This window comes from Leptinotarsa decemlineata, unplaced genomic scaffold, assembly GCF_025532065.1.
Source record: "Leptinotarsa decemlineata unplaced genomic scaffold, Ldec_3_MD MMD2_tig00026361_RagTag_RagTag, whole genome shotgun sequence".
Classification (NCBI taxonomy): Eukaryota; Metazoa; Arthropoda; class Insecta; order Coleoptera; family Chrysomelidae; genus Leptinotarsa; species Leptinotarsa decemlineata.
Genome location: NW_027412704.1, coordinates 2,611,281 through 2,622,961, shown reverse-complemented (window position 1 = coordinate 2,622,961; position 11,681 = coordinate 2,611,281). Strand labels below are relative to the sequence as shown.

The following is an 11,681-nucleotide window of genomic DNA, read 5'->3' as shown; positions in this document are numbered from 1 at the left end:
GAATACATTTGTCTTCTGAATTTAATTTTGTAACATTGAGAAAAAGACGAAAAACTGCGGGTCTCATTTACAGCCATAAACTGGTTAATGGTGACATAGACTCACCAACTCTAGTGTCCCAAATTAATTTTGATGTCCCCCGATATATGTCTAGATCAAATGTCACATTCCGCCTCAATGCACCCAATTCTATTACTGTATACTCTCAATAATAGGCCTTCGCCTGTTCAATTTATTATAAATGAATAAATAAATAACAAGGGTGAAAGATACGAGAGATGAAACCTAACCTCAAAATTTTATCTTCGACCAAGATATTACTGGTTTATAATCAACTAATTCAGGTGAATACTTACTTCAAAGTGATGTTCCACGAAAGTAAAGCTGAGTACTGGGCAATATTCCCGTTGAATATTGTCTTGCGTCTTGTGTTGAAGTGAGAAAGATGTTTTCAGGCTAGTTTCACTTCAAACTTTTTTAAAATGAAATCAAAGAGTGTATCTGGGTTCATACAAAAGTACAAAAAATATTGAATCAATGCCTTTTTGCAAAATTGTAGATTTACAAAGATGCTTACAACAATCAAGATGTCTGCTGTTCCATTAGTTTCATCAGGCATTATCTAACTTGACTTCAAATGAAAAATACTCTTCTTTCAGAAATATTCCTCATTCTAATTTACCCGTAGTACGAGTATCATGTTTGTATATCATCGAAATTTTCGTTATAGGATGAGCTAGATAAACAATTTCGACCCTGTACTCCTACGCACAAATTTGCTAGATTATTTTTTCTTTTTTTGAGTTTTCTCAAGTGGTTACAGATAAAAAGTAATCACGAACCAGTTTTCTAGAAGTCATATCTGTCACGTTCAACATGGTAACTGCTTTGGCATTCATTTTATTTGCTTGTGGTGAGTGATTTCATGAATCAAAACTTTGCTCAGTACTTTTATAAGTATCCACTGTAGCAACATAATTTTTATTCGATGCTGAGATATAGGAAAGTTTGGGGCAAGCAAGATTGAATCAGAATCTTGATTGCTTTCATCTTCAAGGAAAAAGTAAACATATTCAATAAACCTTCTGTTCAGACAAATGAAATTGCTAGAACACCGAATTGAAATTATTATTGATATTTTCATTTATAAGAACGGCAGTATTGATTTTTGATCCCTTGTATAATTGTTCTTGTTCATTCTTCTTCACATCCATGTCCAGTAAATACCTCCCCATAAATTATCCTCGACATTTTTTCCATACTATGAATCCTGTTGAAAAAAACCGTTAACCAACTGTCCGTTTTTAATATAATATATGGCTTTCTATTTCTCCATCTTCAAGTTTTTTACCTATAGAAACTAATCTCTCTTGAAAAATATTCCCTTTTCAATATGAATGTACATTTAATGAATAATATTTGACATACATTTGTGTTTCCTCGCGGAAAACATCTTGCTGATGCTTCTTTTTCGTCAACTGGGGCGACCTGCTGTCTTGCCTAGATCTGTCTTGCACTGAAGAGTAATTGTTCAAAACGTGTTTGTAGTAGATGGTTTGAATGTGTGACATAATCCAATTTCCCAAGGTTTTAGCCAGGAAAGTATAATTACTTTACGACATATATTTGCCAGGTTCTGCTTTATAGAACCTTTGAGAGAGGTGTATGTTTGGATTTCTATTTTGTTCGTGCTTCACTCCAATTTTTTTGATATATTCGCGAAATTTATCAGCAGCGGTGAACTTTGTGAACTATTTGGGCAGGATTATGAAACCTGCCATTATTTTTCAGTTGCTTCAAGCACCGGGGAAGACTCCCCAGACATCATTCCCGTACCCGGAGGCTTGAGCGGGACTGGCATCACTACAAGATATTGGGACTGCTGCAAGCCATCATGCTCTTGGAGGGAAAACCTCAGAAACACCTCCGCCGACCCCGTTACCTCCTGCGCAATCGATGGCGACACTGTCCTCGACCCGGGAGCAATGTCCAACTGCGGAGGTGGTCCCTCTTATATGTGCTCCAACCAACAACCCTTCGTGGTGAACTCAACCCTCGCCTACGGATTCGCAGGTGCCTCTTTTACAGGGAAGGCCGACTACCAGCTGTGCTGCGGCTGCGTACTTCTTTCCTTCACAGGAGTGCTATCCCACAAGAAAATGGTAGTGCAGGTGACCAATACTGGAGCCGACGCTGTTGCCAACCAGTTCGATCTTGCTCTTCCAGGAGGAGGAGTGGGAATCAACAACGGATGCATTTCCCAGTGGAATGCTCCTCCTGATGGCTGGGGTAAAAGATACGGAGGAGTCGACACTGAAGCTGAGTGTGACCAGCTTCCTCGGCAGCTCCAGGATGGCTGTCGCTTCAGATTTGAGTTCATGGAATCAGTTTCTAATCCCAGTGTCAACTTTGTGCAGGTAGAGTGCCCGAAAGAGATCGTCGACAGATCTCATTGTAACTTGAAGTAGTAGCTTGGATTGTTGTGGAGTCGATGAGAAGCTTCAATGGAATTTGGTAACAGTTGACATTTATCTCATGTGTTTTAATGATGAATTGTAAATAAAATGGAGTTTATCAAACCTTGGTTCATTCTTTTTCTGCCATGAAAAAATGTATACAAATGGGAAGCAACTAATATAAAATTATATGCCCGTCTGTCTGTCTGTTATTGAGATTGTAGTGTACTGGAAATGTATGTCAGTCTGTCTGTCTGTTATTGAGATAATAATCATAATAATCGCCTCTATTTCTCACATGAATAGTCACTTCATATTTCTGAAATGGCTTCTAGTGTTTAAATGCAGTTTACTCGAACGTGACATCACAAGCGACGCTATGATACTTCGGAGTGTTTTGTTGTGAATTTTGAACTCATAAATTGAAGTGTATCCATTCTGAACATGACGTTGTAGTTATATTTTCCAACATTACAGAACAGTGTTTCAAAACATGTCGTCATGCTTATTTGTTGTCTACAGGAAGACTAAGTGTGGATACCAGTATTTCCAATTTCTTTCCTGATAACTCACAACATGCCAACAACACAAAACGGTAGAACTAAACTTCCTGGTCGATAGGCTTGTTACGATATTGAGGAACATTTCATAAGGGACATAACTGAAAGCAACAGGTATCCTTCCATCCTTTTTTGAAGTGGAGAAGTTTTGAGGCTAGTTTCACTTCAAACTTTCGGAAACTTCAATCAAATAGAGTATCTGTATCAATAGGAAGGTACAATAAACATTGAATCAATTCTTTTCTGAAAAATCCTAAATTCACGAAGATTCTAACTACATCGAAATTTTCAGTATCGGATAGACCAGGTAATCAACTTCGACCCTGTATATAAGCTACGCAAAAAATTCACCTGATTATTTTATTTGTTCTTTTCTTGAGTTTTCTCAAGTGGATATAGATAAAAAGATATCACGAACGAATTTTCTAGAAGTCATATCTGACGAGTTCAACATGGAAACTGCTTTAGCACTCATTTTATTGGCCTGCGGTAAGTGTTTATAAGAATAAAAAACGTGCTTAGTACTTGGTACTCATAGAAGTAACACAATTTTAATTAGAGGCTGAGGTATAGAAAATTTTGGGGCAAGCAAGACTGGATTAGAGTCTTAATTGCTTCCATTCTCATTGAAATAGTAAACATATTCAATAAACTTTTATTCAGGAAGGAAGATATTCCTCGAATGAAATTTCTAGAACATTTGAATTGAAGTTATTCATCGTTATTTTCACCTAGAAAAATGACAGTATTGATTTTTGATTTCTTTTATAATTCTTCTGTTTCTCTGTTCATTCTTCTTCACATCGCTGTCCAGTAAATACCCCCGTATGAATTCTCCGTAATATTTTTTCCATCGTTCTGAATCATGTTGAAAAATATGTTTTTCCGTTGAACAGCTGTTTGTTTTTGATATAAATTACACATTTCTTCAACGAAAACAACTATCCATACTTGAGAAAAAAACTTCATTATGGCTTTGTATTCATTCATCCTCATACGAAAAATGAGGGAAACTTTTTCCATCCTAATCACTTTTGAAAAAAATCCCCTTTTCAATTCGAATGCACAGGGTCTTCCAACAGGGACAGGGTGTAGTAATGAATACTACTGGAGTTTCTTCTCCAACACCAAACCGTTATTTCAACACCTCGACACGTGTTTGGATCACCAAGTGATCATCTTCAAGAGGAAGATCAAACTGGTTTGGTTCAATGTCACGAGGACATTGAATTTAACAAATATTTCTGGACGATTCTTCAAGCAAAACATTGTTGCAGCTGCTGCTTCAACAGCAAAACCTCACTGAAATCAGTTGAGTTTAGGGCGACCTGCTGTCTTAGTCAAATCTGTCTTGCACCGAAGAGTAATTCTCCAAAACATCATTGTAGTAGATCGTTCGAATGTGTGATATGTAGCTTGGGAAGTAGTTACTTTACGACATACACAGTTACATATATTTGCCAGATTCTGCTTTACCGGACCTTTGAGAGGGGTGAATGTTTGGATTTCTATTCTTTTCGCGCTTCGATCCAGTTTTTTTGTTATATTTGTGAAATTCACCGGCATCGGTAAAATTTGTGAACTATTTGGGCTTCGGATTACAACACCTTCTCTTATAATTTTTTCAGTTGCTTCAAGCACCGGGGAATACTCCCCAGACATCATTCCTGTACCAGGAGGCTTAAGCGGAACTGGCATCACTACAGGATATTGGGACTGCTGCAAACCATCATGCTCTTGGAGGGGCAACCTCAGGAACATCTCCGCCGACCCTGTTACCTCCTGCGCAATTGATGGCGACACTGTCATCGACCCGGAAGCAATGTCCAACTGCGGAGGTGGTCCCTCTTATATGTGTACCAACCAACAACCCTTCGTGGTGAACTCAACCCTTGCCTACGGATTTACAGCGGCATCTTTCACAGGGAAGGCAGACTACAAACTGTGCTGCGGCTGCGTACTTCTTTCCTTCATAGGAGCGCTGTCCCACAAGAAAATGCTGGTGCAGATAACCAATACTGGAGCCGACTTGGTTGTCAACCAGTTTGATCTTGCTTTTCCAGGAGCGGGCGTTGGAATCAACAACGGATGCATTTCCCAGTGGAACGCTCCTCCTGATGGCTGGGGTAAAAGATACGGAGGAGTCGATACTGAAGCTGAGTGTGACCAGCTTCCTTGGCAGCTCCAGGATGGGTGTCGTTTCAGATTTGAGTTCATGGAATCAGTTCCTGTTCCCAATGTCACCTTTGTGCAGGTAGAGTGCCCAAAGGAGCTCGTTGATATAAGTCATTGCAACTTGAAGTAGTAGCTTGGATAGTTGTGGAGTCAAAATAGATTTTGTCATATGTTCGTTAATTAAATTTTGACAAAAAAAATTATAAACAATAAACAAGTAGCCAAAAAATGTATGTCAGTCTCACTGTCTGTTATTGAGATGAAAATGATAATAATAAGCCTCTATTTCTCACATGAATGGTACACTCCATTTTTGTGAGCTAATGAACAGGAATGTAGGGAGGAGTTCATTTCATTTGGATACAATAACTCCACTGAAATGTTCTTCCACTAAACACCAAAAGTGCTGTCCTAACTCATGGAAGTTATTACCTCCACAAATGCCCCACCAGCTTTCCAACAGTGGAGACGGGAGTGGGTATAAAGAAAGAAGGAAGGAGTAAATTAATTTGCGAATATTTTATTGATGATTATTATGGGAAAGAGAGCGTTGGCAAATATAAAGAAAGACAGTTATTTTTTTAACAATAATAGAAGGTAAAGAAAAATTGTAACGAAGATGGCCAGTTCTAACTTTCGTGACCAATCTACAAAATTTGATTCATTCACAAGGAAAAATAAATGATATTAAAATGAAGGATTTTATCACAATGATTTCCTCGTTGTCTAATTCAACTGATGAATTATCTACCCTCTAGTATGCATACCATCGGTTTACAGTTGCTCAAAGGTAGCAAAGGTTTTAAAATTTCAACACAATACACTAAACTAATATGATTGATACTAAGTAAAAGTAGGTACTTTATAGCTAGATGTAGTGGGTTACGCAGTAGCGGTGACAGTTTTGGTAGTGCTCTTCCTGTGATGTTAATGCGTCCCGTTCAGACCCAAATGAACGATAAAAAGGAATGATATTACGTTCTTTGAGACATGAGGCTTACAATCATCCGCTCTTATGTCGCTACTAACAGTGGAGTGGAGATTCGCCAACCGCTATTCTCAAAGTTGGGGAGATTGATCAGTTGGGGAGATGTTCAGTTAGCAACGAACAAGCAAATGGAAAATGAAGGCCTACAAATTCATATATGTCTGAACATAATTTCTTGCAAGCAAGAAGGTCGTATCAATAAAACACAAGAAGTTTGTTCATACCTGAGATGAAATGTGGCTTTTGAGATGTCCGAGTTCTTCGACAAAGTAAACTTCAATTTGAAAGTTTCGAGTAATTCCTACATAAATCATACGACAGTAGATAATTGATTATCTCCTTGAGATAAATCAGTTGTCGATTCAGGAATACTTCGAAACCTTCTTTCAAATCCGCAAAATTGCGATGTTCTTCCCGTGTCTGCTCCAAAACCAATAAAAGAAGGAAGATACATTTTCTTTCTGAATTATTGTAGAAAAAAACGATATCTTGTAAATAAACTTTGTGAATCTGCCGATTCCCGCAAAGATACGAAGACTCGTTTCATATTCCTGACATATACAGGGTCATAATAAATCGTAATACGAAATAAATAATTTTTGTTATATTTCATGTAAACTATGAACTATGTGGAATTTTATATACTTTCCCTTTCTCCATTATAAAATCTACTAGAGGTTTACTTAAAATTGAGGTAGTGATTTTGAAACCGTAACGAAGTATTAGCATCAATACACATCCTTCTATGATTGAATGTTTCAAGTTTTTATAAAAAGTTATATAGAAAAAAGAACAACGAAAGAAGACAAAATAAAAGATAAGTTTGTGTGAAGGTGATTGACAATGTTTCATGATGAATTCCATTAGTTCGAACATCCATTGTCTATTTTTGTCAGTCAATCTAATAATAACACTGATGATCTTCAAACATGGCTCCTCCTTTGACGGAAGCACCAAACTTTCACGAAGGTTCGAAAAAATAAACACATCAATCTAGCAGACCACTTTTATAATCTTCATTCAGTCATTGTTCCCTGTGGTTCTGGCGTTGAATCTGGTCCTTATTACGCCTTGGTCAAAGGCGAAACGGACTGGTTTAAATTTGACGATAGTCGTGCCACTAAGTGTTCTGGCGATGTATTGAATTTATTGGAGCCTCTGGAGACACCCTACATTTGTTTTATGAGTGAAAGGACATTGGCAGATCCAGATCTTCAGATGATGTGGTGCTGCATGTTTTTCTGGGTTTGCCTGCAGCTGAAAAAGCAAACGCGCCACTGGAATCAATGAATTCGCCCTGGAGCGCCAATTTCATGATTTGTATTTTGGAAGTGTTATTATTTCATAGTTTATTTAATAAATTGGTTTTTCTGTTGAAGGAACCAATACAAATGAAAATTGAAAAGAATAGCTGAAAATAACAATTATATCAAGCAAAAAAACTCTGAAATGAAATTACAGTAAAATAATAGAACAATTGAACAAAAAACATCAAGAGATTTCAAGCCAAGTTACTTCACTCCTAGTGTTTGAATGTAGTCTACTCGAACGTGACGTCACAAGCAACGTCATCATGCCTGTTTGTTGTCTATAGGAAGAATATGTATGAATACCAGTACTTTCAATTTTTTTCCTGGTAGCTCACAACATTGTCAACAACACAAAATGGCAGGAATTGAATTCCTGGTCTATAGGCTTGTTACATTCCACTGAAAAAAGATACGATATCGAGAAACATTTTCTTAGGGACGTTACTGAGAGCAACAGGTATCCTTCAAACATTTATTGAAGTGAGAAAGGAGTTTTGAGGATAGTTCCAATTTTTGAAAAGACAGCTGTTCTATTAGCTTCATCAAGTATTATCTAACTCAACTTGAAGATGAAGAATGATCTTAGTTTACTCATAGTTTACCATAATTGAGAATACCTACAAAAAATTACCTATACCTCTACCTAAGGTACCTGTATGATCACCTGAAGCACATTACCTCACATCAATAGTAATTCTTTCTCGGTTTTTAAGAAAACAAGTTCAATAATGGTGATCTATTCAAATCCAGTTGGCCATTCATTAGAATAATTGAATAGAACTGGCCGATACTTGATGAAAATCCATATTAAACAACTAATCAATACAGTTTATTTGTATGATTTTCCCAATAAGGGTTTTACAAAAACCGCGACACGTGTTTCTGTATACAATAGCTTCTTCAAGCATAAACTGCAGTTTACGCTTGAAGAAAATCTTCGTTTTCCTTCAGAAACAATCCTTATTCTAGTTTAACCGTAGTGTATCTTGTTTGAACAGCATCGACATTTTCAGTATCGTATGGACCAGATAATCAATTTCGACCCTGTACTCTGATAAAATATAAGCCATGGAAAAATTCGTCGGATTATTGTATTAGTTCTTTTCTTGAGTTTTCTGAAGTGGATACAGATAAAAAGGAATCACGAACGAATTTTCTAGAAGTCTTATCTGACGCGTTCAACATGGAAACCGCTTTAGCACTCATTTTATTTGCCTGTGGTAAGTGATTGCAAGAATCAAAACTTTACTTAGTACCTATTTTTGGAAAAAAAGTTTTTGACTTCCACTTCTCCATCTTGTTATAAAAAATGTGGGAATGTACCAAAGAAAGGAAGGAAGCGATCAATTCAAAAAAAGGTGGAAAAGTAAAAAGCCAAAAACGTTCTTTCCTAAAAATTAACCTGCCCTAAAAATATAAATATCTTCCATTTTTCCATTTAATAAAACGGCAGTATTGATTTTTAGTTCTTTGTATAATCTTCTATTTCTTTGTTTATTCTCCTTCACATTCATGTCCCGTGAATTTAAAATTACGTTTCAACTTTCGATTAAATAATAAAAATAATTACCTCCTAAATTATCTCAATTGAATTCACAACTGATAATTGAAAATATTTTTTTCTGGGAATTACATTCATGATAACTCTATACAGGGTGTCCCATTGCTTCTTTTGAATTCCTTCTTGCTTCGCCATAAATACATATCATATCCAACTTTTCTGCATTTGAAAATTGAACCATTTTTCAATTTTACGAAAAACCAACACAAAATTGAATACACTGTCATCAAATCCGACAGGTCTTCTGACAGATCGATGAATACATTATTGCTTTCATTTTGACTTATTCATGGCCCAATTCATAATAAGCAATGAAATTTCCTTTTTTCATCAGTATTCAAGGAAAACTACAAGTGTGCTATATAGCTGAATTCAGAATTCAATGCAGAATTCAAAAACCAATTGAAAATACTGGGTTATATTAAAAAAATTGGCGTCGGTGTTGCGACGCCCTAACGGATGACGCCTAGTGCTGGATCTATACGTAAATATGAGGACCCTTTGACACAAAAATCATCTGCTTTCACGAAATATGAATATTTTTTTCAATTGTTTAGATATTTGCCCGCGGAGTTTTATATGGGACACCCTATATAGATCAAAATTGTATTTAGATCCATTTTCTCTGATGATATAGCATATTATTCAATATTTGTCCAAATTTTTCATCTTTCATCGTTCTTTATGTTTGTAGATTTATGTTATATTATTTTGAAACCTCATTTTCGTGAGTTCTTTTAATTCATTATTTGCATCCAGTTTTTAATCTTATATATTTTTGAAAAACGAAATGAAACATTTCGAAAACTCGAAAGTCAATAAATAGTATTTCTTTATAGTCATTGTTGTCTAAAGCACACTCGCTTTTTTTGTTATACTTACCAAATCCACCAGCAGCGATCAAATCTATGAACTATTTGGGCCTCGGATTATGAAACCTTCTACCATTATTTTTCAGTTGCTTCAAGCACCGGGGAATACTCCCCAGACCTCATTCCCGTACCTGGAGGCATGAGCGGGACTGGATTCACTACAGGATATTGGGACTGCTGCAAACCATCATGCTCTTGGAGGGAAAACCTCAGAAACACCTCCGCCGACCCCGTTACCTCCTGCGCAATCGATGGCGACACTGTCCTCGACCCGGGAGCAATGTCCAACTGTGGAGGTGGTCCCTCTTATATGTGCTCCAACCAACAACCCTTCGTGGTGAACTCAACCCTTGCCTACGGCTTCACAGGGGCCTCTTTCACAGGGAAGGTCGACTACCAGCTGTGCTGCGGCTGCGTACTTCTTTCCTTCATAGGAGAGCTGTCCCACAAGAAAATGGTGGTGCAGGTGACCAATACTGGAGCTGATGCAGCTGTCAACCAGTTTGATCTTGCTCTTCCAGGAGCAGGCGTGGGAATCAACAACGGATGCATTTCCCAGTGGAACGCTCCTCCTGATGGCTGGGGTAAAAGATACGGAGGAGTCGATACTGAAGCTGAGTGCTCCCAGCTTCCTTGGCAACTCCAGGAAGGGTGTCGTTTCAGATTTGAGTTCATGGAATCAGTTCCTGTTCCCAAAGTCAACTTTGTGCAGGTAGAGTGCCCGAAGGAGATAGTTGACAGATCTCATTGTAACTTGAAGTAGTAGATTGGATTGTTGTGGAGTCAAGGACAAGCTTCAATGAAATTTTGTAACAATTGACATTGATTTTATGTGCTGTAATGATGAATTGTAAATAAAATGAATTCTATCAAACCTCAGTTCATTATTTTTGACCAAGAAAAAATGTATACAATTAATAATAATAATGATAATTTTCTCTTTTCTCTTCGTATGATATTGAAATTTGTTCTTTTAACATATATTGGGGAATTGAGCATAATGTTAGTTCTTGCTCTAAGAGGCCTAAAAATGGATTGAGATCGTGAAGCTGGCCGTGGTACATTGAAGTTAATTTGTTCAAGAATTTTAGGACAGTCAACTCTCTCATTCACTAACTTGAATAAAAATATGAGCGACGCACATTTTATGCTATGCTCAAAACTAAAAAGTTCCATACGTTCATATACGACATCATTACTGATACCTCTCTCAGGGTAAGAACCATCTATTCTGAAAATTAGAAATTTACAAAACTTTCTTTGAACTCTTTCAATGGCTATGTTATGAAACTCATAGATTGGACACCGGACGATACTTGCATATTCTATCTTCGAATGTATGTAGGTGAAATACAACAGCTTTATGGCTTTAATATTATGAAAGTTTCTGCAATTTCTAACAATGAAACCATAAGCTCGGAGAGGTTCTGAAACTTTTTGTAAAATATGTCTACCAAATGTTAATTTATGATCGAATATTACCCCTAGGTCTTTGATCTCATTACATCTCAGCAGATCTGAATCCTGTATTACATACGGAAATGTATAAACCTCTTTTTTTCCACTATAACTCACTACTTTACATTTCTCCACATTGAGTTTCAATTTATTATTGCTACACCAAGCAACAAGAAATTCTAATCGAGATTGAAGATTTACACAATCACCTACTTCCTTAATTATTATATGAAATAATTTCAAGTCATCCGCGAAGCATAACCGCTCACAAGCTAAACTTTCACATAAGTTATTAATAAAC

At 36.8% G+C, this 11,681-nt stretch overlaps 2 protein-coding genes across 4 annotated transcripts in view; both read left to right on the top strand.

Moving 5' to 3' along the window:
- The window catches only part of LOC111517552 (endoglucanase), a 28,262-nt gene extending 17,466 nt beyond the window's left edge, over positions 1–10,796 (top strand). The window contains exons 1-3 of one of the 3 annotated variants that reach the window (XM_074184928.1): positions 3,454–3,505; positions 8,503–8,709; positions 10,009–10,796. In XM_074184928.1, coding sequence (XP_074041029.1) covers positions 3,469–3,505; positions 8,503–8,709; positions 10,009–10,685 — 921 coding nt within the window. In that variant the 5' untranslated portion in view covers positions 3,454–3,468 and the 3' untranslated portion in view covers positions 10,686–10,796. Of the gene's footprint in view, positions 1–3,354; positions 3,506–4,644; positions 5,425–8,502; positions 8,710–10,008 lie in introns of those variants that run through there. The other 2 variants (XM_023173743.2, XM_023173747.2) reach the window with 2 other exon arrangements.
- Positions 756–2,579, top strand: LOC111517551 (endoglucanase). The gene is made up of 2 exons (XM_023173746.2): positions 756–913; positions 1,792–2,579. The coding sequence occupies exons 1-2, from the start codon at positions 877–879 to the stop codon at positions 2,466–2,468; spliced, it is 714 nt and encodes a 237-aa protein (XP_023029514.2). The 5' UTR covers positions 756–876; the 3' UTR covers positions 2,469–2,579.
- Positions 10,797–11,681: the final 885 nt, after the last annotated feature.

What these genes read in the sequence shown, in the direction of transcription:
- LOC111517551 (XM_023173746.2), top strand. Translation starts at nt 877, where the DNA reads ATGGTAACTGCTTTGGCATTCATTTTATTTGCTTGTG. An exon ending in ATTCATTTTATTTGCTTGTG is followed by an intron (nt 914 to 1,791) that starts GTGAGTGATTTC and finishes ATTATTTTTCAG; the next exon opens with TTGCTTCAAGCACCGGGGAA.